Source organism: Fusarium keratoplasticum, chromosome 3 (genome assembly GCF_025433545.1).
Source record: "Fusarium keratoplasticum isolate Fu6.1 chromosome 3, whole genome shotgun sequence".
In the NCBI taxonomy this organism is placed as follows: domain Eukaryota; kingdom Fungi; phylum Ascomycota; class Sordariomycetes; order Hypocreales; family Nectriaceae; genus Fusarium; species Fusarium keratoplasticum.
The window spans coordinates 690,475-717,241 of NC_070531.1; the positions used below are offsets into that span (position 1 = coordinate 690,475).

General features: G+C 50.3%; 8 protein-coding genes and 1 pseudogene across 9 annotated transcripts, besides 1 other annotated feature; 5 read left to right on the top strand and 4 right to left on the bottom strand.

Annotated features, from left to right (window-relative positions):
* Window positions 1-3,338: 3,338 nt before the first annotated feature.
* NCS57_00360300 (Fungal-trans domain-containing protein) lies at window positions 3,339-5,662 on the top strand (the record flags this gene model as incomplete). Its single annotated transcript, XM_053053589.1, has 4 exons — window positions 3,339-3,517; window positions 3,582-4,377; window positions 4,439-4,690; window positions 4,739-5,662. The coding sequence occupies 4 exons, from the start codon at window positions 3,339-3,341 to the stop codon at window positions 5,660-5,662; spliced, it is 2,151 nt and encodes a 716-aa protein (XP_052915749.1).
* A 90-nt stretch (window positions 5,663-5,752) lies between these two features.
* NCS57_00360400 (Flavin prenyltransferase PAD1, mitochondrial) lies at window positions 5,753-6,241 on the bottom strand (the record flags this gene model as incomplete). Its single annotated transcript, XM_053053590.1, has 1 exon — window positions 5,753-6,241. The coding sequence occupies one exon, from the start codon at window positions 6,239-6,241 to the stop codon at window positions 5,753-5,755; it is 489 nt and encodes a 162-aa protein (XP_052915750.1).
* Window positions 6,242-7,033: 792 nt separating this feature from the next.
* NCS57_00360500 (Ferulic acid decarboxylase 1) lies at window positions 7,034-8,712 on the top strand (the record flags this gene model as incomplete). Its single annotated transcript, XM_053053591.1, has 2 exons — window positions 7,034-8,122; window positions 8,179-8,712. 2 exons carry the CDS (start codon window positions 7,034-7,036, stop codon window positions 8,710-8,712), a joined length of 1,623 nt encoding a protein of 540 aa, XP_052915751.1.
* A 407-nt stretch (window positions 8,713-9,119) lies between these two features.
* NCS57_00360600 (FAD-binding PCMH-type domain-containing protein) lies at window positions 9,120-10,703 on the bottom strand (the record flags this gene model as incomplete). The annotated part of the gene is made up of 3 exons (XM_053053592.1): window positions 9,120-9,263; window positions 9,314-9,580; window positions 9,639-10,703. The coding sequence occupies 3 exons, from the start codon at window positions 10,701-10,703 to the stop codon at window positions 9,120-9,122; spliced, it is 1,476 nt and encodes a 491-aa protein (XP_052915752.1).
* Window positions 10,704-11,250: 547 nt separating this feature from the next.
* NCS57_00360700 (uncharacterized protein) lies at window positions 11,251-12,822 on the top strand (the record flags this gene model as incomplete). Its single annotated transcript, XM_053053593.1, has 3 exons — window positions 11,251-11,377; window positions 11,433-12,599; window positions 12,659-12,822. 3 exons carry the CDS (start codon window positions 11,251-11,253, stop codon window positions 12,820-12,822), a joined length of 1,458 nt encoding a protein of 485 aa, XP_052915753.1.
* A 324-nt stretch (window positions 12,823-13,146) lies between these two features.
* NCS57_00360800 (Aldedh domain-containing protein) lies at window positions 13,147-14,778 on the bottom strand (the record flags this gene model as incomplete). Its single annotated transcript, XM_053053594.1, has 3 exons — window positions 13,147-13,737; window positions 13,796-14,189; window positions 14,252-14,778. The coding sequence occupies 3 exons, from the start codon at window positions 14,776-14,778 to the stop codon at window positions 13,147-13,149; spliced, it is 1,512 nt and encodes a 503-aa protein (XP_052915754.1).
* A 2,110-nt stretch (window positions 14,779-16,888) lies between these two features.
* NCS57_00360900 lies at window positions 16,889-18,475 on the top strand (annotated as a pseudogene). Its single transcript has 6 exons — window positions 16,889-17,239; window positions 17,297-17,398; window positions 17,452-17,886; window positions 18,030-18,225; window positions 18,282-18,360; window positions 18,415-18,475.
* Window positions 16,889-18,475: a sequence feature.
* A 663-nt stretch (window positions 18,476-19,138) lies between these two features.
* NCS57_00361000 (AAA domain-containing protein) lies at window positions 19,139-22,120 on the bottom strand (the record flags this gene model as incomplete). Its single annotated transcript, XM_053053595.1, has 8 exons — window positions 19,139-19,350; window positions 19,415-19,691; window positions 19,757-19,800; window positions 19,871-20,107; window positions 20,188-20,391; window positions 20,445-20,676; window positions 20,749-21,742; window positions 21,798-22,120. 8 exons carry the CDS (start codon window positions 22,118-22,120, stop codon window positions 19,139-19,141), a joined length of 2,523 nt encoding a protein of 840 aa, XP_052915755.1.
* Window positions 22,121-22,641: 521 nt separating this feature from the next.
* Window positions 22,642-24,127, top strand: NCS57_00361100 (uncharacterized protein; the record flags this gene model as incomplete). The annotated part of the gene is made up of 2 exons (XM_053053596.1): window positions 22,642-23,117; window positions 23,188-24,127. The coding sequence occupies 2 exons, from the start codon at window positions 22,642-22,644 to the stop codon at window positions 24,125-24,127; spliced, it is 1,416 nt and encodes a 471-aa protein (XP_052915756.1).
* Window positions 24,128-26,767: the final 2,640 nt, after the last annotated feature.

Consider the following 26,767-nt stretch of genomic DNA (forward strand, 5'->3'; position numbering starts at 1 on the left):
AGGGATTTCTTTACTTAATATTCCTATTTATCTAAGACGATAAACTTTAAAGCTTTTATGATAACCTTATTGTCATAGGAGTAAGGCCATGGCATAGTAGGCTCTTAGTCTGGTATAAGCTTCTTATGTAAGTATAACTAATAATAAAGAGTATACCGTTAACTAAGAAATATCGCTAAATCTAGGTGCTAGCGGCGATTAGCCTTAGACTACTAGTTATACCGCTTCTTCTATTATAAAAGGGGTTTCTAATATCTATCCTTATAACTATATATCTTATTAATCCTAACTTCTATGATGCTGCGGTATATATATGACTAGACTTCTATTATCTATTATCTAATGAATTTTACTTCGTTAAGGGTATCCTTTTTTAATAGGCGCCTTTGTTCCTCTTGCTGAGATACTTATTGATTATATTCGTTATGGGCGACTCGTAGTCTTGCATCGCCGATGCGAATTGGCCTATATTTATATATAAGCGATGTCTCTTCTGAGAGGGTTAATTGTCTTAATGCCTTGTCTTTGAATCGCTGTAGCTCCCGCGTGGCCGCGATGCTGTTGAGTGAGAGTATTACGTATGCCTTTTGTAATTTATTATATATATGATTAATTGACGGCGTGATAGTGATATTGGAGGTTATAGAGACTTCTAACCGTATCTGAATATACTTAGAATAGCGTTTAATTATGCGTATATATAGAGGGGGTGTATTTATATTATCTTAGTGAAATTGGTTTTTTGATATCGGGGTTTGAGGGTTATCTCGGCGCCGTGAAGATTAAGGGGATTCCGAAGAGTCGTCTAACGAAGATAACCCTTCTGAAATATAGCCAGGTAAAGTCTCCGCCGCCACTTCTTCTATGAGGGATGATAGCGGGTCTTTAAGGCGGTCTAGGATAATCGAGGGATTATAAGGAAATAGATTATATTTTACCTAGGCGCTAAGGATTATAGACTTCTTAAAAGTCTTTTATCTAATCTCTTAAAAGTAGAAGAGAAAGTTAATTTTTCTAAAGTTAATAGCGCCGTTAGTGATCTCTCGATATAATATATATTAATATTAATACTTATATATGCTAAATATATTAATATTAAGAGGTTAAAGGAAATATATGAGGTGCGGAGGTAAAGGAAAAAGCATAATGTTATATTAGTGGTAGAAAAAGAAGATTTCCTCTATAAAGTGACTCTTATAACCGTCTATAAGAAGTAGCCTAATATCGCTGGGAATAATAGGTCTCGTGAGATGCTTAAAGTGATGAATTTACTTATGTGCGAGAATATCCGTGATATAACCCGTTGGACTAGTCGTGATAGTTGCCTCTTTATTAAGGTTATTCTTGAACTATCGGACCGGAAGGTTAATACTAGGGAGGATAAGAAATGGAGTAATAACTTCGCTAGTAGTAGATATTGCCTTAACCCCTATAATAGAGACTAGGTCGTATAAATTAGTTAAGATGGCCTCCTTAATAACCTTAAAAGTCTATATAAAAGTCCCCTTTTTAAGGTATCTAATCTAAAAGCTAGTCTTATCGAAGTTCTAGGTATTTTTAAGCTTTATGCTGGTATCGATAATCGTATCCTTCTAGCCTTTATAGAAGCCGATAATGTGACTGCGGTCTTATATTAATTTCTGCCTTGCATCGCGAGTGTTGCTCTTGGTTTTTTTAAATATATCTCTGTGATGTCTTATAAAGCGCTTGGCCTAATATCTCGAAGAAGTCTTATTGCTATGACCCGTAGCTTTAAGTATTATATTGGCCTGATGTCGTATTGCATGAAGTTATATATGATGACCTTGTGTGATGCGGCGATGTGCCTAAGTAAGTATTATGTTCTCTTTTGACGTCGATAAAAGCGTATAATTATTGCTATTTTCGGTGCGCGGATGAGCTCTTTGAAGACGCGACTATAGTCTCTTATATAGGACCCGTAGCTCTTATGTAGCCTTCGTGATAGTGTGATAAAAGCCGACCTTATGTAGGTGGGTAGCTATGATGGTGTGAGCCTTAAGGTTACCTTCGGAAAAGCGCGAAAAGTTAGGCTTCCCGGTATGCGGATTAATCTATCTTCGGATGGTATGCTCTCTGCTTATCGGCGTATTTAATGATATACTTATATCGCGAATAGCTTTAAAATTGCAAATATTGTGGGCGGGTTATATTGTGAGGTTATTAGTGATGATGTCGCTAAGTCGTAATAGCTTTATAGCCGGGAGGGGTTGAAAGCGGGGTTATATAGTAGATTAATTATAGTATGAGGGATATTTATTAAAAGAGAGGTATTTCTATTTCTATGGGGGGCTCTATATAAATTAAGGTATCTTTTTTCTTTTCCAAATTAATAGTCTTTTTCCTAATCAGCGACCCCCCCGTTAGGAGGAACGACTAACGGGGACGGCCGATTTTGAGGCCCCACTAAGTATTATTTCTGTTGAATTGCTCTGGGGCTTCCGTCCCTTGACCTTATGCAGCCTTTTTTAACAAAGTGCTCGTTTTGGAGGCCCGGGACCGTATCGGTGGCCGGACATGGTCCTCCAACATTGAGGGCCACACCTATGAGCTTGGGGGAGGGACCTTGACAGACATGCGACCTCCAAGTCCATTGATCCATCGTAGTGAGGGCGACGTGGTGGAGATGAATCGGAAAGAGATAACACAGACTACCAAGCATTCCTGTTTGTGGATACGGGAGCTGATTAGAATTGTTTTTGTACCCATTGGCTCATGTGAAACGTAGACTGACCGAAATCACCACCGGCCTAACCCTGCACCAGCACTACCAACTTGCTTGCGTGCCTTATCTTGTAACGCAACCACCCACTTTAGTCCAAATCGAATTGAAAGTTTAGATTTCCCACTTGTTTGGTTCATCTAAGAGACCTTAACACGTACGAACGCATTTCGAACTGATGGTCTAGAATATGAGAGTGAGTATGTAGTACTTGTCCGAACCATGTAAGCAAGGGGTGATGAAGTGTGGTGATACGGACGGACCACCCATGAGACGGTTTCGGTTTAGTTTCGCCTTCTCTTATCTGTTCCCCGCATTTTAGCGTAGCGGACTTCATCCCGGCTTCCCCCCGGTGCCGATATTAAATGGGGTCCCGCTCTAACGGTTGCCTCATGTCTCCCGACATTGTCATCCGACTCTTCACTTGCGAGCTATTGTCCCGTCATTCCGAACCTCTGCTTCTCGTCTTTCGATTCCTCTCCGTTAGTGTGCAAGGGTACCATGCCCCAGGCAAAAGAAAACAGAGTTCACAAACGGTCAGGCACCCAGAATGGGGAGCTGGCCAAGCGGAGGGCCCCGTATGCTCTACGGGCCTGTGATGCCTGCAGACGCCGCAAAGGGAAGTGTGATGGACGACAGCCATGCGGACATTGTGTGGGTAGAGGACAAGACTGTAGCTACAGCAGCAGCTTCGCGCCCGAAGTTTGGCAACCGACAGCGGTTGTCGCTGCGGGCCGGGAGACTGGCAAGTCTGATAACCGGCGACACGGCTCAGCTGTATCATAGTATGCCACCATGGACGCACATGTGCCACCATCTAACTGACCTGAACCTACTATAGCAACAGAGATGCCCTCGTGGAGATGCTATCGACTCTCCAGGAGCAGTTGGACACTCTGGCGGCCCAAGTGCGCCCGCCCACGCAGGTCCAGCTTGACTCACCATCACCAACCTTGGCAGCTGATTGTAGCGGTGATGAGAACTTCATCGCTACTCTCATCAATGACACCGGTGTCGGTCAGGATAGCGCACACCCGGCCAAACAGCAGTCGCGTGGTTCAGCGCAGCACTTCTATGGACCGACAAGTCCAGACTACAGCTTGAACGTAGCCCAGTTGAAACTCCGTCGAAACAGCTTCCCGGGCGCCCCGCTCCAGCAACGGCAGTTTCAGCTGGCCACCATCGATGAGGATGCTTCGGATGAGGACGAGGTCGCCGACACCCCCAGCCCTGCTATGCCACCACGAGTCCTTGACCGCGAGGCCCTCGGGCGACTACTGCAGTTCCGCTCCTTTGTGGATCTACAAGAAGCAATTCGTCTTTTGCACGTGTATCAAGAGGTTGTAGGAGACCTTCATCCGCTGATTGACCTCAACGAGGTTATTTCCCTAGCACGGTCCTGTTATGCAGATCCAGAGTCTGTAGTTTGGGATGTTTCTGCCAGGAAATCAGGAGCTGCTTCAGACGAAAACCTTGTCATTTTGAACCTGGCTTTGGCCATAGCCCTCCGAGCCGATTCTAATCCGGAGAGTTCTTCCGTCGAAATTCTTGTCCGAAACTGTTTTCAAGATGCCGTCAATACAAAACTCGGCACAGCTCCCCATAGCATCAGGCATGTCACCATCGTCCTGCTTAATGTATGCTCGCGTACCTACCAACCCATCTACCCGGTCGTCACCTTACTAACTCGAAGTGCAGGGCTTATATGAATTCTTCCAAGATATGCCACGCTCCGCGTGGCGCATGTGTGGAATTGCTGGTCACATGCTAATGGAGCTGGGGTTTCACAATGGTGAAGTATCCAAGCATCTCTTGGAATTGAACGCCCAGAGAGAAGAAGCTTGGAATTTGATCAGCTGTATCCTCATTATTGATCGCCAATGGAGCTCTGCAACTGGGCTTCCAACACATTTCAACAATTCCAGCTTCAGCGCAATTCCCATGTCTTCCGTAAGTGAACATCTGTCTTACAAGTCGCCACGCGCTAATCTGTGGCAGATCAAGAACCCTCATGTCAAGGCGATGCATGCCTTTATCCTCATCAGCGACAAATTTAGTGAGCCTATTGCGCAAGCTGCCAAGGGAGAAGGGTATAGTGATGATGAAGCCTTCGAGCTGATGAGCTTCCAAATCGAACAGTGGAGGAAGAAGGCTGTTGGGGAGCATATACTCTCTCAGTCTGACAAGTGGCAAACCGAACCGTCGACGAAGCCTCCCACGTGGTCAATTCTTCTGAATCTCAGGGCTGAATCTGTTCGTAGTTTGCTGCTCAAGCCGTTCTTCTTCTCAGAGTCTGATCCTGGGAAAATTACCAAACACATCCGGCCTGCGACGGAACTGGTATTCAAAGTCGTCAACGTTCTCTACACCCTCGATACTACCACTGATATATACCGTAAACAACACCCCAACTATCAACATCTATTAGCGTCCGCGATAGCACTTGCCTTTCTACTGGTAGCGCTTATTGAACAACATAGGACTGATTTGCTGCCAAGCCTATCTCCGGACCTCCTCGATTCACTGAGTCGCAGTTTCGAAATGGCGGTCGCTCTGACGGATAACTACGTCAAGACATCGAGGGCAGCGCGTAGACTATCAAAAAGGTTATGCGAGATGAGGGGAATCTTGCTGAACCTGGGCCTCCTCAACAGGTCGAGCTCGGGCGACGCAGCACGAATTGAGTCTACTCAGAGAAGCACGGCCAGAACCACACAAAAGACACCCTTCTCCCAAACCACACAGCTCTTCCCATCGTTCACCTCCCCCTTCACCACACGAGACACCAGCGTAGGTCTTGGGACGATTTTCCCTCCTACTTCAGATGTCGAGATGCAGCCGAGGTCAAGTTGGACAGACTCACTCCGGTTTCAATGGCCCGTTGGGGATACCAGTACTATTTTCTCAGAGGGTATTTTCTAGTGCCACTTTTTCAGGTGTATTTATGGTCGGCGTTGGTCTTATTACTTGCTGTTGACTCATGGGACGTGTTACTTGTCCTGCATTCTCCGTTTATTGAGCCTCTGCTACACCTCTCAGTACCGGACGCGCCCGTGATGAACTCTTCTGGAATCCTTCCCAACGCGAGAATCCTTCGGTGAAAATGCCCAGAGAGTCCAACATTCTCCCAGCCGTCTGATCAATGAGATCTTGGATCCCTTTAGGTCTCGTGTAGAAAGCCGGGACTGGCGGGAAGATGACGGCACCAGCGCGTCGCAAGAATAACATGTTGTCAAGGTGTATGTCGCTGAGAGGAGTCTCCCGAACCGCTAGGATTAGCCTGCGATTTTCCTTGAGACTGACATCGGCGGCTCGGGAAATCAGATCATCGCAGAAGCCGGAGCGTATCGCAGCCAGAGTTTTCATACTGCATGGCACGATGATCATGCCGTCGTGCTGAAAAGATCCAGACGCTATACTAGCTGAGAGATCTTTGGCAGTGTATGTTGTGCTGGCCATCCCGCGGATTTCGACCTCGCTCAGTGACGTTTCATACTTCATTGTAGCCAGAGCCCACTTGCTAATAACGAGGTGAGTCTCAATGTCAAGCTGGCGTAGAATGGACAGGATTCGAATGGCGAATACAGTTCCAGTAGCGCCCGTAATTCCTACCACGATCCTTCGTGGCCTGGCTTGAGTTTCTCGGACTGGATCATGTTGTCGCGTCTGTTCTTCAGACGAAAGACGACTTGATGATGCGCCCAAGCCATCGATTGGCAATCGTTGACAGATGGACCCAAGTGTATGAAAGCTGAGTTTGCCAGGAAGAAGGGGTGTTCTTGCGGTGGCAGTAGCTTTGGCTAGACGGAGGCTGAGCATTTTCTGAGGCGAGTTGTAAGGTAAACGGCTAGGGACCAATATCAGGGCCAGGAAGAGATTGTTTTGTAGTGATTGGATGTAACTATTGATCGGCTGGCCCTGATTCAAGCCGGAAGCGACAAGGATGACTCCTCGTCCGAACCTCGAGTAGCGCTTCCAATGTAATGATAATTATGCTCCACCTTCTGACTTACAGTTGGTATGGTGGCCCGGAGCCTTTCTTTTCTCGCCTAACCGGCTTGTGAGTGACCTAGCGTCAGCTAACGGATAAGGTGGTTGATAAAGTCACCGGAATGGAGTTCCTAGAATAGGGACCGGAATCTCCGCAGCACCATTACAATCCATTCCGCATAACGAGACCTACTCACGGACTAAAAACGGGCATGGCATTTCATTTGAGCAAGGTGGTCGGCTACACTATGCAAGCTTCCTCCCAGCTTACCATGCCAAATAATCGAATTGGGACAACAAGTTATGGCGCCTGTTGCTTTTGGACGTTGCACGCTACTCCCCTCGAGCCGCGCCAAAGCCCGAGTCAGACAAATCTTTGCTCCAGTATCGATCCGTACCAAAAGCGAAGGAGCTTCCTCTCAGCCGCGTCACATTGCTGCCCAACTCGACTTTCGAACCTTTATCGATGTCCTGCGCGAAGACGGCGATCTGGCAGAAATCGAACGCCAAGTTGACCCCCATCTTGAAGTGGGCGCAATCGTGCGGCGCGTAAGCGAGGTCAATGGTAAGGCACCGCTATTCAACAACGTCAAGGGTGCCAAGGATGGGTTGTGGAGGATGTTTGGAAATGCGGCAAGCCTACGGGCCCGCGAGGAAGAGAGGTACGGCAGGATTGCTCGATCGTTAGGTCTGCCCGTCGATTCGAGCTGGAAGGCTATTTTGGAGAGAACACAGGAGGGAAAGGCTCGACCCCCTTTAGCCCCGCGGATTCTATCAACTGGGCCATGCAAGCAGAACCAGATCCTTCAAAAAGACATCGATCTGCATAAGCTTCCAGCACCACTGCTACACCAGAGAGACGGGGGGAAGTACCTACAGACATATGGATTGCATGTGCTGCAGACACCGGACGCTTCCTGGACAAACTGGTCCATCTTCCGGGGCATGATCCATGACAGCAGGCGCCTTGTGTGCCTCGTCGGTTCGGGTCAGCACAACTCCATTATTAGGGACAAGTGGCTTGCAGAGGGCAAAACGGAGATGCCATGGGCGCTCGCTATGGGCGTGCCTCCTGCCGCAAGTCTGGCTGCCGCCTCCCCTATCCCGGAAGGGGTGTCAGAAGGCGAGTATGTTGGAGCACTCGTTGGGCAGCCTCTAGAAATGGTCAAGTGTGAGCTGAGCGACCTCCTTGTCCCCGCAAGTAGTGAGATTGTCTTTGAGGGAACATTTTCTCTCAAAGGCAAAGCCTATGAAGGCCCCTTTGAGGACTATCTTGGACTGCACTTCGATCACGACAAACATTTGCATCCTCTTTTTACAGTCAACGCAATCACATATAGAGATGATGCTATCCTACCAGTTTCAGTGCCGGGAAGAATAACGGACGAATCGGTAAGAAGACCAGTCTCCATGTCTTGAGCCGTCGATTGACATAGCTTGAAACTTAGCACACCACTGCATCGCTCGCATCAGAGGAGCTCCTGACGCTCCTCAAGCATCACGATCTTCCCATCATAGATGCCTTCGCACCTCTTGAGTCCATGGCTACCTGGTGTGCGCTCCAAGTGGATGTCGACAAGCTCGCCAAGATGAAAACGAACCCTAAAGACTTCTGCAATAAACTGGGCCGCATTGCTTTCAATGATAAAAGCTGCATGCTCATCAATCGCATTCTGCTATTCGGTCACGATGTAGACATCACCAACTTCAAGGATATTATTTGGGCCCTGGTGACAAGATGCCGTCCAGGTCAGGATGAGTACCTGTTTGAAGATGTTGCGAGCTTTCCCATGACTCCATACATGTCTCATGGGAGTGGAGACCCCAAGAAGGGAGGAAAGGTGATTTCTGACTGTCTGTTCCCCATGGAGTACGAGGGGAAAAGATCGTTTAGTGGGGTTGACTTTGAGAGGAGTTACCCCGAGGATGTCAAGAACAGGGTCAAGTCCAACTGGACCGCAATGGGATTTGAGCCCGTCTAGAAGGGGACGTGTCGGTTAGACGTCAGTGATTGAATTTGACTGTTGCGTTCCCATGGCTCCTGAACATAGATGAGTGTCTCCTAAAGCTGCTGAAATGCAATCTTGGAGTGAAGCATGTTCGCAACCGAAACATGGTAGAGGTTTAATAACGTCATGATATTTTTTGTGGCATCTTAGCAGCCAAGTTCAGGTTCAACACAATACACCTTCTACACAACAGGGTGCTAGATCGAGTCTAACGCAGAAAACAAGGAGAGAAGAACAGTGACATGAGTATATCACGGTAGACAGCGTTAAATAACTTGGTGGTCGGCGCAGGAGCACGTCTACTGCCGTCATTGGATTGTAAGCGCAGTTATATAAACGAGTTCCAGACCACTCGCAACTCCCAGCGGACAAGACAAAATTCACAGCTGAGACCGGTTTTGCAGGCGGTTGATCTTGTCGTGCGCCCGGACAAACGCCTTATAATTGGGGAACAGCTCGTTGGGATCCCACTTCTCCCTAACCCTCAGGAATTTGGCTAGGGCAGTATCGCTAAGCACCTTGCACTGCATACAGTTAGAGACATGGCTTAGAGAGGGCATTCGGAGGAACATACGTTGGCATCGTCATTGTTGACATCGATCTCTGTGATGTACTGACCCACCGCAACAGGGAATGCACGCTTGTATCGGTCACGCATTGGCTGATAGATGCCTGGCTCAAGCTTAGGGTCTGTCCAGCCAGTGATGGTGGAGATGTAAAGATCTTGCGGCAGGCTAAGACAAGCATCTTCCTCATCAGGTACAATATCGCAGTGGCACATAAACACGGAAGAAGTCCTCGTGGGAAGCTCGAGCATTGCGGGCTTGATAGCTTCCAGGAGCTGTGTATTGTTCCACGTTAGTCAATCGACAAACCACAGTTCAACAGGGAAAACTCACACGCTCAAGAGGAACCTCGGGATCATTCATGATACTGTTGATCTGCCAGCGATCATTCTTGGCGTTGCCCAAAAAGCCACGCTTGCGTGCAAAAATCTCGTCAAATGTCCTCCTCTGCACAGGCTCAAACTTGAGCAGATGTTCTTGCACTTCAGGGGTCAGCTTGTCATAGGCACTAAGCAATGTTCTGGCCTCCCTCAGTGTATCACAATAGCACTGCAAATTCAGAGTCATGTGCAGTTTCGCGTTTGGTGGGATGGCGTCAGTGGTATAGGCGGGGTCAAATTTCTCGGGATAGTCGATCGTGAGGTTGAGATCGGTGCCGTACTTGGGCGTGTCGCGGCCTCGCTCGATGGCCCATGACATGAGAGCCATGTAGTTGTCGCTGTTGATCTCGAATTTGAGACTTCGCTCCCACATGAGTGAGGCTTTGATCGTCCTTCCCCAGAAGCGAGTGACGAGGCCGAAGAAGCCGAGTCCGCTGCCCCGGGCCGCCCAGAACAGGTCCCGGTTCTCAGTGCGACTGGCAACCACGGTGCGGCCATCGGGAACAACGATTTCGAGCTTGGTGATCCATGTTTGGTTTGTTGCACCCCATCCTCGAACAAACCAACCCTGGCCTCCAGCGAGCAGAAATCCACCTGATCCGACAGTGGGAGCATGGCCGTGAGGGAAGAACCTCTTGACCTCTTGGAGTCTAGCAGCGAGCTCCTCTACACGGCACGATGGCCCGAATGTGACTTCCTGGGTGATGGGGTCGTAGTCGATCTGCCGGTTGAGGTTGACTGTGTCGATCAGGATGCCGCCTTCAATAAGGCCGGGTACGTTGAAGATGTGGCCAGAAGTTCGAATGCCGACTTTAACGCCCAACTCGGTTGCTCTCTTGAAGGCATGCGAAACATCCTGGGGTGTTTCCACAAGATGGATCTCTCGCGGGAATCGAGACGGAGTATCAGCGGTTGGGTTGTTGCGGCGGCATCGCTCGTAGTCAGGTGTTCCACGGACGAGCACCTTGGACGGATACTTTGGCTGGGTGGCGTACCGTGGCTGGTTTGGGCTGGACATGATGCAAGTGATAGCTTAGTTTGGGGAGAGTAGTAGTCGGAAGTGGTCAAGCCGTGAGAGGATATGATGAGATTTCGGGGACGACGGCTTTCATCCTTTAAACATGTATAACTATGTACTAGAATTCCTATTCGTGCATGCGTCAAGTTCTATGGCTGTATACGAGACCTACGTCTCAGGTTGTCCGCAATTCAACATCGCAAAGCCCTGCTCGATGGTCCGAAAGGAATCGATTGGCGGGCTACCGTCTCGCCGACTTGTCAAGTCGGAACTTCCACGGTGTGTTCCGACAGGGAAAACAACTATGTGCCGAAACTCGGTCCGTCGCTCGGCACCGTCCCTCACTCGGCAACGGAGCGGGGTAGTCAACGTATTCCGGGGTTCCGCCAGACATCCATTGAGTTAGACCGAACAACAACTGAAGTCTGTTTCCTACCAGTTGGTTTACGGTTGCTTAGGAACATCAAGTCATTTTGTGAGCAAACTTTGGAAGCTGACTGAACGTTAACGCGAAACTGGAGCCGTTAGTTTGACCACCGCGGCCAGAATGACGTCCGCTATCGCAGCATCAGAACTTGCCAGACATGACAAGAAAGATGACGTCTGGATTTCTGTCAATGGAATGGTCTATAACATGACCGAGTTTGCGCCTGAGCACCCCGGAGGAGCTGAGAGTAAGCCAACGCCCGCCCCATCAGCGACCTGGCTAACCGTCGTTTTAATGCCTAGTTATATACCAGCACGCTGGAACTGATGCATCGGCTGCCTACAATGAAGCCCATGGACCATCTCTGATTCGAAAATCCTTGGACGTCAAGTTCCACATTGGGATTGTTGACCAGGCCACGGTGCCCCGGACACACCAGGTCCCCAGTCGCCCTCAAGCCAAGGACCGACGTGAGAAACCAGACTTGGACGCCATCATCAACTTGGATGATTTTGAGCATGCAGCTACAAAAGCTCTGAGTCAAAAGGCCATAGGCTACATCAGCAGTGGCTCCAACGATAATGACACTAGGGATGCAAACCGCTCTATCCTAAGAAAGGTTTTGCTACGCCCTCGGGTGATGCGAAATGTGAGGGAAGTCAAGGCAAATACGGCACTATTTGGTTGTGATCTGGATATCCCCGTCTACATCTCCCCTACTGGCGCGGCGAGGACTGGCGGCGCAGAGGGGGAGCTTACTCTAGCCCGTGGTGCAGCTGCAGGCGGCATCGTTCACTGTTTTGCAACTCCATCCTCATACCCCTACGACGAAATCCTCGATGAGACTTCAAGACAGGCCTTCTTCCAACTTTACGTGAATAAGGATCGGAACAAGTCAGAAACGGCGATTCGACAGATGGACGCTTCTGGCAAAATAAAGGCCATTTTGGTCACCGTTGATGTCCCTGTTGTTCCAAAGCGAGAAGCAGATGAGCGCATCAGGTCCAACGAGACATTATCTATAGCAGGAATCAAGGTAGATGTGAAGGGCGGTGACAAAAAAGGCGCCGGTCTTGCGCGACAGACTGGCTCCTTCATCGACCCCAGTGTTGATTGGGGCATCATCAGCTGGCTCCGCAGCCTGACCTCTCTCCCCATCATTGTCAAGGGCATCCAGACAGCCCACGATGCCAGGATGGCTCACAGGCATGGTTGCGACGGAATAGTTATCAGCAACCACGGGGGCAGGGCCGTCGACCATGCGCCCCCAGCAATTCTGGTCTTGTTAGAGCTTCAGAAGAACTGTCCCGAGGTACTAGAGTCTATGGAAGTTCTGGTTGACGGCGGATTTCGCCGGGGCGCCGACGTGGTCAAGGCCATCTGCCTCGGAGCATCAGCTGTGGGTATTGGCAGAAGCTTCCTGTACTCGCTGAGTTACGGCCAGCAAGGAGTAGAGCATGCCATTTCCAGTAGGTTTCCATCAGCTCCCTATATATGTTTGCAGAGACACTGAAAAACGCGCTTATAGTTTTGCGCGATGAAATCGAGACTACGATGCGTTTATGCGGAATGACGGACTTGATGAGGGACGCCCACCCAGACTTGGTCAACACTCTTGAAGTTGATCACTTGGTGCCAACAGATAGTCACCCCTACGCAAGGAAGATAACACGACGTCAAAGCCGCCTGTAACCAGATCCAAATAGATATTCCGGTTTAACCATGGATCACTTTTCTAGTTGGGCAAACTTGACATAGCATGATACAAGGATGAACATGGTCGCAAGTATATTCACTATCTAAACTGAGGACTTGTCCATGCGTCACTATGTTTCAGAAGAGGAGCAAGTTACACTGATTTTATGTACGCACTGATCACTGACAAGGATCTACCGCATAAGTTGATGGGATCATCAAGGAAGCATTATCCTAGGGTGACATTCAGGCCAACGGCCCTCTTCAGGTTCCGATTTAACTCAGCAGAGACCTTGGCTCAGCGAAGTGCTTGACTCAACACTAGTCCATCCAAGTTACCGTCTTGTAATACAAGAACTCGCCTAGCCCTTGGTAGCCATTGAAACGTCCAAAGCCGCTCTTCTTGACACCACCATGCGGCAATGGATGCTCGTCATGTACGGTCATGGAGTTAATGTGCACCGCTCCTGATTCAAGCTCGTCGGCGATCCGGAAGCCCTTGCTCAGATCGTTTGTGAAGACAGCCGCAGATAAGCCATATTCTGTGTCGTTTGCCAGGGTCACAGCGTCTTCGAGGGACTTGAAAGTGAAGAGAGAAACGCTGGGCCCGAATGATTCGCCTGAATAGAGCTGCATGTTGGGTTTGACGTTGTTCAGAAGGACAGGTCTCATCCGTGTCTCAACCTGATCTGTATGGCTATCGTCGAATAGAGGTACTGACTTAGCACCCTTAGAGACGGCATCCGCAACCAAGTCACGGTTGCGCTGGGCAGATCCTGCCGTGACAAGGACTGGTGTGTCTTGCGCAGAGCCGAAAAGCTTTCGAATTGTCTGACCGAGAATTCTCTGGAACTCGGGTGCGATGGAGTCCTGCACCAGGATTCGTTCAGTGGACATGCATATTTGGCCGGCCTTTTTGATGCACATTAGTCGTTGCTACAGATCATAAAGACGGTAGCAAGACACTTACATTCATGAATGCCCCTCGAGCGCAATGCAAGCTGGCTTTCTCAAGATCGGCGTCCTCGAGCACGATGGCACTAGCTTTCCCCCCGAGCTCCATCAGCACGGGCTTCAGGTGCTTGCCCGCCGTTTCAGCGATGATGCTGCCGACTCTAGTGCTTCCGGTAAAGTTTATCTTCTTGACATGCGGGTGAGTTATAAGGCTGTTGATGGTGTCCGACGCGTTCTCGGGGGAGTGGAAAATGAGATTCAGACAGCCATCTGGTAGGCCTGCCTCACGGAAGACGTCTGCAATGGCCCAGTAACACCGGGGCGAGAACTCTGCTCCCTTCAGAATGGCTGTGTTTCCCGTTGCCAGCGCGAAAGTGACGGATCGAAGGCCCAGATGATATGGTGCGTTCCTGGTGTCTTTGTGTGAGCAGTCCCGCTGTCACGAGTCGAAGATAGAGGTAGGCATGCTTACCATGGTGCAATCCCCAGGTTAACTCCGTATGGCCTCTTGTAGACCAGAGCCCTCATTCCCTCGTGGTTGGAATCCGGAACAGCTCCCTGAACTGCCCCAGCAACCCTACCAGCTGTATCCTTGAGGCCATCAATAGAGAGTCCCAGGATAAAGTCTTGGTAGTCTTGATTAGCCCCAATCTCGTGGTGCATGTACTCCCCGAGCTCCTTTCGTCGTTTATTCATGACATCGGCAGCCGCAAGGAAGATATCGCGCCGAGCCGAAGCCTTGGTCTTGGACCACTTCGTAAAAGCATCGTGCGCCTTTTCAACTGCATCGTTGACCTGATCTCTGGTTGCACATGACATGGACCAAACTTCTTTCCCCGTCAGTGGACTAATGACGGGGAACGACTTGGAAGACTTGATATCTTTGCCGTTGATGACGAGGGGAACTGTGTGCTTTGTCGAGATATTGTGATAGCCTCTCTGCGACCGAGTTTGGACGCTCCGAGCGAAGTCTGCCCGACAATGCTTGATACAGTTCATGATGAGCTCAGGTTACAGGACCCGACTGCCAGCAATGTTGGCACGACGCTTAATTCATAACTAACTTAAGGCATAGACCCCAAAAGAGGGGCCGCCAAGCTGCATACGGTAGCCATTTAGAACGCGCATCAACACAGGTTACATTCCGATTCAGAATCCTTGTTCCGATACGGCCCCATTCCGTCGCAGGGTCGGAACAACGCCATCAAGGTGATCCGTGTTCCTACCTGCAAGCGAGCCCAATATCCTACCGTGTCCGGCGGCTGTGGATGTTCCGCTTCATTGGCATTTTACTTAGAGATGAGAATATGAGAAGTTTAACCGCTTGGTCTCACTGTTGACACAGTGAAAGATTTTGGAGAGAAAGCTCTATGATATCATCGGGCAGACTGTTGATTCTACTAGATCTTGCACCTACCTAGATTTCTCTCTCAATAATTCCCTGCTAAACCATATGTGGACCACGTCGGGTTTCAGGTTCGCGTGAAAGTACGAAACGCATGAGAGAAATGCGAAACTCCACAATGGACGTAAATGACTAGATGTCGGATGGGGAATCGACACATCATAGATGAATGTCAACTGGACCACATGACGCGAAGTGGCTACTGTATCTACCTAGTACAACACCTGTTTCTCCCACTTCGGGGTCACAGGAGTATTGCCTTGAAATATGTATTCTGCCTATCTTTACTAGCCAAGTCTACCGCCTACGTGCTAATCCTACCTACATGAAGACCGCCGGTGATTGCGATATCAGCGCCAGTGGTGTAACTCGCGGCGTCGCTGAGTAGGTAGATGACAGCACCAGTGAGATCATCGCGCTTCCCCATGCGCTGTAAGGGTGGCTTCTTCTCAAAGACCTCGGCCATAGAAGGCTTCGCCTTTCGCACCTCCTGCGTCATTTCTGTGTCGATGAACCCGGGAGATATGGTATTGACTCGAATTCGACTTGGTGCGAGCTCGACGGCTAGAGCCTCAGATAGTGTCTTGACTGCGCCTTTGGTTGCACCGTACGCTGACATGTGGTGGAATGGAAGAACAGTATGGGCGGTGATGGAGGAAATTAAGACGAGGCTTCCACCGCTCCCTTGTTTCTTCATCTGCTCCGCTGCAAGTTGTGCTGTGAAGTATGTTCCAATAACCTGCAAATGGAATTAGTCTCGAGTCGCTGCTAAGGAGCCTGCCTGGTTGAAACAAACATTGACATCGTGGATCCTCCGGGCCTCTGGCCAGCTGGTCTCCTCAAATGGCTTCTCCAAAGCCAGGCCAGCACAGGTAACGCCCCCATGTAGGCTCCCCAGCACGGTCATTGACTCTTGGAAGGCTCTTTTTAGGCCCTCTTCGTTTGTTACATCGGCCTGGACGTATTTGACCTTGACGCCATGCTGCTTTGAAAGGGTGGAAAAGTCCAGACCTGGCTTATCTTTGATATCCATTGCCACCACATTACCCCCCATCTGGGCGATGGCATCAACCAGTGCGAGACCGATTCCCTGGGCACCTCCCGTCACGACGTAGTTTCGTGACGTTAGGTCAAAGCCTCTTCGTACACTTGCAAATGTTGTCGTCGCCATGTCTGTTTTCTTTGGAGATGGAGAAAATAAGCTGTGTAGCCCGGGAAGTTGAGGAACAATGATTTCTTTATCTAAGGAAATGCTCTTGGGGGATATCGAGATCATCAGGAGGCGACTGTGGTTCTCATGCATGTACATACCAAGAAAGTTAGCTATTCAGCATCTTGGTAATACCCCGCTGCTAGCCAAAGTCGGAATATCGAAACATCGGAACATTCCTGAGACAAAGGAGGTTCCGAACTTGGGGGAACAAATAGTTCCGCCGGGCGGTTTTGAGCGGCATGAACGTGACTGACCTTACGCAGGGACTTGATCGTGGTCCGGCCGGTATTTGGCCCATGGATGGTATTGTGAAGGTTGATCGGACGGGGGTAAATCGGATGCCGGCGCCGGATTGACATCCGGCCATCACAAACGCTGCTGATTAAGCCGTTGGCCAATAATTGCTTGCTTCCGACGGTTGTTCTTGTCACAAGATGGCACAATACTAAAGGAGAAAGGATGACCCCAAATGTTCAGGCTCAGGATAATAGAACAAATCACCTTTAAGGGACACAACGACAGACATCATCATGACTGGAACTAAACGCTGGAGACAACTCGATATCGCTATCATCGGAGGCGGCATAGGTGGACAAGCTAGTGCGACTGCTCTCCGAAGGCAGGGTCACAAGGTCACCATTTACGAACGGGCAGACTTCGCCGGTGAAGTCGGTGCCTCGATTTCCTGTGCCGCGAATGGCACTCGGTGGCTTGAGGAATGGGGCGTCAACATTGAACTCGGTGATCCTGTCATTTTGAAGAAGCTCATTAGCCGTGACTGGAAGACGGGCGAACCTGTCAGCGTCTATGACCTGTCTGACTACAAGGAGCGCTGGGGATATGTATGTTCAGCTTGTCACCTATCGGCCTGACACTAACCTAGCTGTTACCCCCGGTAGGTCTACTACATGTTTCATCGGCAGTACATGCATAGAATGCTCAAGGATAGTGCCAGCGGCGAAGGAGAGGGCATTCCGGCTAAACTCATTGTCAACCACAAGGTGAGTGGTCCAGGTCCCAAACTGATGCGTCCATGGATCTGACATCTTCCCAGGCTGAAAAGGCCGACCTTGAAACAGGCGAGATTACCTTCACCAACGGAAACAAGGTCAAGCACGACGTCATCATTGGTGCCGACGGTATCGGGTCGACAGTTCGTCAAGAGCTTGGCATCAAGGCAATCAGGAACCCAGCCACTTGCACATGTCTGCACTCCAATGTGGACACTGAAAAAGCTGTGAAGCTCGGCCTAGTCGACTACTCCAAAAACAGCGCTATCGAGTACTGGGGTGGCTACAATACGCACTACAAGATCGTCCTTTCTCCTTGTAACGGCGGTCGCCTTCTGTCCTACTACTGCTTCTTCCCACGGGAGGCTAGCGATTTGGCACACCAGAGCTGGGACCAGGCGGCGACTGTCGAGGAGCTGCTGGCGCCATATCCCGACCTCGATCGCCAGGTCTTTAAGCACCTAGAAATCAGCTACGAGGTGCGCCCATGGCGTTTATGGATCCATGAGCCGTACCCACTGTGGCAGAAAGGCTTGGCTTGCATTTTGGGAGACGCAGCTCATCCGGTACCAAGTCCATGTACCGGAACGAACGAGCAGCATCATGCTAACTGGTGCCCTAGATGATGCCCGATCAAAGTCAGGGCGCGTGCCAGGCGATTGAAGACGCCGCCGCTCTGGGTCTAGTCTTCAGCAAAGAAAACTTCAACGGCGACATCCGTGAGGCACTCGAAGTGTTCGAAGAGGTCAGGAAGCCGCGGGGAACCAAAGTTCAAGCAGCGTCAGCCCGGGCCAGAGAGAACATCAACGAGCGTATTGGTAAGATCCGTGGCGCAAATCAAGTCCGCCGGAGTAGATGCACTGACTGGTCATAGGTTTCTCGAGTAACACGGATACGACAGTCTACGCCGTGCAGAGTGAGGAAGATAAGCTCACTATCGATGAAATGAATCTGTAAGTATCTTTGTGCTCTTAGACACCAAGACGAGCCTTACTAAATCATTCAAGCTATGACATGAAACTTCATGTCAAGGACGCGCTAGCCAAACGTCGGCAGGCTCAAGCTTAGGTGGAATATAAGGGGCCTAAGTAGTGACAATGAGAAAGATGATTCCAAACATGATTTCGCCATACAAGCAGTGAGGTGTCTATTAAATCAGAACTAAGATCGCTATTTCGTAGTTTCGTGGCATATGTTTAAGAACTAATGAGCTAATCTGTTCGCACTAGGATAAAATGCTATGATGTTTTAACACTGTGTTTTTCTTTAATGTAGTTGAAGCTCGGCCCTTGATGGGATAACTGAGCAAGAAGGCAGTGCGTGGAGAAGGCGGAAGGCGACGGACCTTGGCCATTCGGCGCTGACGCGTGGGAAAGCAGGTTGAAATTACTATCACCTTCATAGCGGCCAAAAGAGATTTTTAACCCAATAGAGGGTAGTTTCTGCCTTAAATCATAGTCGGGGAACATATTACTATCACTGACCTAAGGCGGGTCGCGAGCCCCCACGGGAGTGCTGTTAACGTCATGCGTAAAACTACAAGGTGTTTGCGAGGAAAGTTCGGATTGTTCTTACAAATTACAATAGAGGTCATGCTAAGCTTGCCTGTAGGAAATACATCCTAGGTTGATTTCACTAGGCCGAGAAGCCGTACTATCACGCTGAAAACATAGGGTAGCTGGGGTGAGCGGGAAGGCTTTGGACCCCCTGATTGACTTCAGACCCTCGCCATCATGATTTGCTCTCTCCTCGGAAATACTTTTGAGCCGCCATTTCATCGGGGTAGGACCCAGTTGCTTCCTTATAGTGGTCGTTGAACTGCTCTTTGTTTTTCAACACAGCCTCCAGATCTTTGGCCATGACTTCAATTTTCTTCGGAGGTTTTCCGTCCACAGCTTCGTTCAGACTCCTATGCCGTGCCAAGCTGATGGCACTAAGCAGGACTGTTTCATCAATCACTGTTAGCAATTCTGACGGGTTCATTCCTGGAACGTGGTCCAGGCTTACGATTCCGAATGTCTCGCCCGTTGAGCTTGAGATTGGTCGGATACTGTTCCTTGCTTAGAACCACGTCTCGTGCCGTAGATCGAACAACAATGGTCGGTTTAATGGCTGAGCCACCCGTTTGCGAAGATTCAGAACCACTTTCCTGGTCCTGCTCCAGTTTGTCGAATAGCCTTCTCCAAATTTCTGTCCGCTCCGCATCGGTGGGACGCTCATATTGCACTGCTAGATGAATGCGAGACATCACAGCCTCGTCGAAGAGGCCGATTCCATTAGACGTCTTAGACGCAATAGAGAATGTGGTTAGAGGAATACGACAATGAGAAAAGTCGAACCGATACTCACGAGAAATAACAGACCTGGAAAGTATTCCATCGAACGAAGAAAGGCTATGGACCAGATGTTAGTACAGGGAGAGGAGTGCTGCAGAGACATTAATCTCAAGTTATGAGAACCCACCAGTAACGAGAGCGTTGCGGCCAGTCTGCCCAGGCTCCCTTTGTTCCATATATACCTCAGCTTCATCAATGAGCACAATGGCGCCCCAGATAGCTGCACGGCTAAGCCACTTCATCAACCGTTTTTCCATCTGAACTTCCTCCGTGCCGAGATCTGCTACAGAGAGACTTAGGAGGGGTCGTCTGGTCTTTTTTGCAATCAACTCCACCGTCATGGTCTTTCCAGTCCCCGGAGAACCTGTCCTCTTCAGTAAGTACCTGTTCCGTCTTGTGCTTCCTGGGAAGAGAAGTAGGAGTAAGCATCAAGCCTGGGCATACCATGAAGAAATATGACCCGTCCTCGGCCTTTGCCTTCAATAAAGTCTGCGCTCCAATCAGTGGTCCAAGGTTTTAGAGCAGTGCCCTTTCGAGGGGACCCGGCCACCGCTTCGATCATCTCTTGCTTCTCCTGGCTCATGATCAAGTGCTTCATTGGGTTGCTGTCGATGACTAGGTCCTCAACGAAGCTCATATCAAAGATCGCTTGCGAAAGTCAGGATTTCAAACGGCGGTGATCAACGTAGGCTACCACTCACCCCACTCTCGCTTCCCGAGTGCGAATCCCAGGACATGTACCGGAAGAAGGAGATAATGAGCGGGATCAAGCTCATTGGCCGCTGAGCACTCCATGTCATTGAACTTTGAGAAGAGCGGCTCCCCATGCAGATCCTGGGGTTCTTCACCAGAGACATCTGGCACTGCCAAGTTGGGCGAGTCCAGAGCCTCCAGCATGTAGCTTTGGTGATCCACGATGATGTCCCCTTGATACTACAATAGTGGCGGTCAGTCTTAGTCTCGGGCTCAAGATTGCAGTGCGTAATTTAAGCTAAATCCACTTACGTGATACGGCTTGTCACTAATGATGAATCCGTTATACCGCATGTAGCTTTGTTCATCACAGATAATGCGATAATAGCGCCTCCCACGCTTGATCAGCTGGGATCGTAAAGCTTCCGGGTCGGGCGCAAACTTGGTCGGGAACGCAGCGAGGTCTGTGATAGCCTGAACACCGTAGAAGCGGTTTACGTAGATGATGCGGGCCCGCCGCCGCAGGCGCCCATTGTCATACGCAAGGTTCCAAAGAGTCAGTTGCCAGCGGTCTGTAGGATGTGGATCAACCAGTGGTGACGGCCTTCCGCTGAACGACAAGTAGAGAAAATCCATAACAACGAAACCGGCCAACTTCTCGTCGCTGCCCTGCGATCGCAAGAAAACAATATCCCCCGGCTTAAAAAGAAGCCAAAGGAAGTCGTATGATGCCCGACCAGAGCTGTACAGGTCCAATTCAGGTTTGACAATATTGTCCCACGCCTCCTGTACCGGAGGAGCCGTTAGTAAGGTCTGGAGATGCTTGCAGGTTGTCTCATCGCAAGAGACTCTGACTTGAGATCCCGTGTCCGAATTGTGGACGGCGGCTTCGCTCTGGCCCGTGGCATCCCGGTGGCCCAGAAGATAATGTAGGTCATCCCAGTAGTGGAAAAGCTCCTTGAAGGGGTGCACGAACGTCATTTCGTGATCCTGAATGTTGTAACCGGGATAGTAACGAATGAGTGCCCGCAACACGTTCTGAATATACGGCGAGTGTACACGAATCCGTGTGGGGTATATTGTGCGCGCCCGAAAGTCAACATCCAGACTGAACTCCTCTGGATCCTCAACGGAGAAGGTCTTTCGACGTTGGCTCTTGCGAGGGGGATTCTTTAAGTGCTCACCCTCTACCCAGGCGTCAATATCCAGAATAGCGAGGTCTCTTCTTTCACATCTTTCGCGATCGTCTTGCTGTAGGCCCTTGAACGGTAGCCAGGAATATCGAAATGTCTTCTTCCCTCCCTCGCTGCAAACTACTAATCAGTACGTCTGGGGGACTACTCTGTCGGGGTGCAACTGACTCGCAAACTAAACGATAAAGGATCTCCTGGCTGTTTCCAGCGGACGGAAATTGAGTCGGGATATATTCCTTTTCATCAGATATGGCAACAGTGTCGTGTTTCCTTCCTCGTAGCACATCGTCGCACTCGTCCTCGAATGATAGATTCACAGGTGCCCCGTCAAATCCCATTTGTTCCAATAAGCGGTCCCAGTTTCCTAGCTGATTCACATCCTGTGATGATATTCTTTCTTCATCCACGTGTCCCCCGTTTGTTTGGTGATATCGATGTGCTGACACCACAGGTTGAGTCTCAACCGACGAACTAGGGAATACAGGAGTCATGTTTTCCCTAGCTGTTTGAAAGTACAAGCGGAAAGGGTTGCAAAATAGGTATGGAAGGGAAAACAAGAGATGCGCCATAGGATAGCGGGCTTCTAGACGGCCTGAGAAGAAAAACTGCTGTCTCCTCGATAATTAATGATAGAACGTGCCGGTGCGGGGTACTAATTAGAAGCCGATGACGACTCATGCAATAATACGCCGTGGGCTACCTTGGGCGTAAACGAGGCTTGAGCATTGCGTGCTGAATGGACGACTTCTCAGCTCGCTGCCCGTAGGTACATTGGTTAGCGGCTCGCCATCTCAGTTCCAGCCTACTCGGTGCAACCCAAACGATACCTTTCTAACACAAACCCAACCTTGATCACCGCCATTGGCTCAACCCATTGTGGAGGGCTGCCTTGGCTGTTGACAGGTTGCTTCAGCCACACAACTTCTGATAATGGATGTCTAAACATATAAAACCCCTCATATAACCACATGTATCCCTTCGCATTGATCTTCATTGTGAATCATCTGTGACCATGTCATTTGGTTGGAGCGCTGGAGATGTTTTCGCCGCATCACAACTCCTCTGGAGCTTATACAAGGCTTTAGACAGAAAAGAAGGCGCGCCAGAACACTACCGAAGGTCTGCATCAACTCTGAGGACCATTCAGTTTCGACTACGGTACCTAAGAGAGGTGGTGGGAGAGGACACGAGCCCGGACCCCCTGACTGAGACCGAGGAAGCCAGCTTGCTCGAAAGTATGGATAAAGATGACATCCGCTACATTGTTGTCGGCCTCAAAGTTTCAGTCGGAAAGCTTGAAGCCCTGGTAGCCAAGGGTTGTAACTTGGGCCTGGATCCGGCCAACAAGAAACGTCGTCGCGACTGGCCGATGGATCAGATCAACAAGCTGCGCTGGTACACACTAAATCAGGGCGAGGTGGATAGTTTGATTCAGCATATACTGGAACTCACCGCTCCCCTATCGGATTTACATGAAAAAATCAGCACGTGAGTTTCTTCCCTCGAATCGAAAAGCATTATTCATGCTAGAGGTACGAAAGCTAACTTTGTGGACAAGTGCTTTTGTGAAAGAGCTGGCGGCTAACCAAGGGGTGTACCACGAAACACAGTTGAAATATCTCAAGGCCATTGTGGAACAGATGACTGTGATTGCAACGGGGCCTGCGCAGAACCGACTGTTGAATCTAAACAAGAGTGAGGAGGAGGAACGACAAGTGTCATTGCTCCACACTGGTCCTGAGCTTGGCATTCCTCCGGCAGCTGAGCCTGAGCCAACGGTTGGGCCAGCGCTCTCTCATCTCACGAGTATTGCTCATGAGATTATGAGTGCGGGCCTGCAAACAAGGGTGATGAACTTGAAAGCTGATCACCACGTCAAAAACACCTTCAGCAATTGGTACAAAGGGACAATCCCGCCGCGTTTGTGGCTACAAGGTGATCAGGCTGGCACCGTTAGTGCCATAGCCTACATGGCCGCTCGAGACCAAAGACGGCCCACCATTGCCTTCTCGGGACGCCATGCTGCCGGTGGCCGACTACTCACGGACAAAGAGAAGCTATACCGGATGATATACTCGCTCCTCTTTCAGCTGCTGCAGCAATTGGGGGATATCCCCACCCTAGCCGTCACCGGCGTGGACCGGTTATTTACCGATCTTCAACTTTCCATGGAGAGCATGCCACTGGCACTCCAGTACATGCGCTACTTCTTCAGTTTACTGCCAGAGTGCATCGTCGTTGTGGACGGGTGGCACTTTATCAGCCAGGATGCAGGGGAGCACGTACAACAGACTCTCAATACTTTCTTGGACTTATTTGAAAAGCCACAGGAGAATACAGGGGACGAATATTGGTGCATTAGGCTACTTCTCACATCACCTGGGAACTCGTCAATGCTTCGGGAGCTAGGGCAAGCATATGTGCACGATTTTAATCTCAGGGGTCGACTTAACACTGGGGCAAAACTATACACAATCCTGCTCGGCATGGACTGGTAATTCGTCTTGACTGTTTGAAAGAATCATCAAATTTTGTCTCACAAGTATAGTCCGCACAAATACCTATTTTACACAGCTACCCAATTGAGAGAATCGCTGGGTACCAAGTCAAAAAGACTCCATGAGGCCAGGGGGCAGGCGATTCTCCCAAGACTACTCCGGTTTCGCTCACATGTATAGTCATGGCTTCAGCCGATGAGTGGCGACCGCTCTACGGTATTTGCGGGGTCTTCCTTGGAGGGAAGCTGCAGACCTATGAGCCCCAGCCCGGTTGATTGGGAGCGGACGCCATCATGCTTGAGGGTCCCTGCATGTCAAATGCCGACGAAGAGGAATCCGACACCCCCCAGGCTTCTGATACGTTTGTCATCTGCCATATAGGTATCAAAGACGACAGCTAGCGTGTAAAAATGAAGCTAATCCCGAGCAAAAAGGTCATCAGACCACAGCGTCCAAGAAACGGCGGCGATCCCTCAGCTGGGGCTTCATGCCATATCCCCCTTCATGATGCCTGTCAGGGGATTGCCGCCCGCGTAATAGATACCTCTCCACACACAAACATTAGATCCCTGCACGACCTGTGGGCAGTATCGGACCAGCGTTGCTGCATGACACGTCTCCAATCCTATTGATGAGGACATTTGTCCCACGCATTCCCGAAATTCGCCCCGGCGAATCTGTCAACTTAACCCTGGTACGGTAAGAAACCATATTTGTGAAATCCCCAAGCTCAGAGCCTTGCAGGTGAAGCAGTTGGAAGCCTTAGGCACAAGCAGTCACCCCAGCTCATCCAGACATGGTCGCAGCCACCACCGCCGGGCTTGCTCACTCACACTCATTGGCTTGGTCCCTGGCTCGGAAAGCTTTAGTAGCGCTTGGGGAGAACTCAGGAAAATGCTTGAATTGACTCATGCACCCAAGCCTCTAGAAGAAACGTGCGGCGCTGCTCCCATGGCAAACAAGCATGAGCTCACTAGACTGCATAGGCTATTTGCGCCCTCGCAGAGAATGTACCGTGGCGCAAGGGTCAGTCAGAGAGTAAGGTCCTGTTGATGAATGTGTGTGGCTGGGGCACGGGAAAGGAGATGGGACGGCAAGACAAGACTTCTACTTGGACCGGGCTGTGGTAAGCAGAGCATAGGCAATGGGACCAAACACAATCTGAGGCGGCCCAATAGGCACGTGTAACGAAAGCCAAATAACCTGTCATTTCGATGGGCCTCCGTCCTTGCAGCCATGCTCACCGCCTGGGATGAATGAGGTTGTCTCCCTCTTAATGGACCTGGCATTGCGAACCTGAAGTTGAGGCTCCCGGTTGTCTCACACCCCCATCAAACGTTTACTGCAAGATCGGCACTCATCTGCCTCTTGAACGGATGTCACCTTGGCAGGGGAAGGGCGTAAACCTGGGGGGCGAGCCTCTCGCGCAGGCTGCAGGGCAAAGACAGCTAGTCACCTCCGCATGGGTGGGTGTTCGTCATTCAGCAGCTCCTCCGTATCGCTGCGGGGTTGTTCGGGTGCGTGTTTGGGACCGCTTGTAAGATGAACCGGTGTGTTTTGATGCCCTGGCCTTGCTAGATGCCCATCTCTGTATGAGCGGCTGTTGGGGCTCTGGTGACTTCTGGCCGAACCATCCCCTGAGTCGGCAAGCCCAAACTCAGGGGAGGGGAGCATCCACTTGGTGCGCACACCCTGGCATGTTTGAATCTTCTTGTTTTCTTGTTTGCTTATTTCGGCGACGCGGAGTAGGTCTTCTGAGGCTTGTGCAAGGCGGCGGGCCACTGGCCACGCCCCAAGCCTGCCCACTGCATTTCACTGCTTCATACACGCCGGAGACCCCTGCGGGAAGCTGAGCCCATGTGTCAGTTGGCTGTATCCATCGCTTGTAGGGCAATGCCGGATTCTTTGACGCGGTTCCCGACGAAGATGTCATTAATACCAACAACAACAGTGCCTGGGCGAGCGCTGGCGGCATCTCTTGCGAGATGCGTAGAGTTGCGCGCCATGTCCCGCTAAACAAAGAAGAAATTTGATCCAGCGTCTTGTAGCAACTACCGATATCCCTGCAATGAAGAGGCATCCAGCGTGTCCTTGGAAAATTTGACCAACTACAGTGTCAGGAATTGTTACACAAGAAGGGGTAATAGCGAGAGGCCACTATGCCCAAGCCTAGCCAGAAAGCTCAATAGAAACACAACTGTCAGGAAAGATGATCAAGAAGCTATTCACAAGGCAGGGCGAGCCGCTGCATACGGGTGAACACGACGGAACCGTGCAGCCATGCCATACATCTGGACAGAACCACCCCTGACCAGCACGAGCTGTCAGCTTGCTCCCCGTCCCTTAGTGCCAGACTACCCCTGCTCTAACATCTGGCACCCAAGAGCCGGAGTCCCCGCGCACCTACGGAGGAGACCTCTAGGAACTGCTTTTGCTCGGTTCCAGTCCCTCACCCAACGGTGATCCCCCCTTTGGGGCCTGGCCATCTTGGACTGGTTGTGCTGTCGTTCTACAACGCAATTTCTCAAATGCCAGGCTGGAATATAAGTCCTGCATAGGCAAAGCGGTTGAGACAGAGCGTCGCTGTCCAGAACACGGCCACATGTGGCCCGCCCTCCTACTGCACAACAACAGTGACCT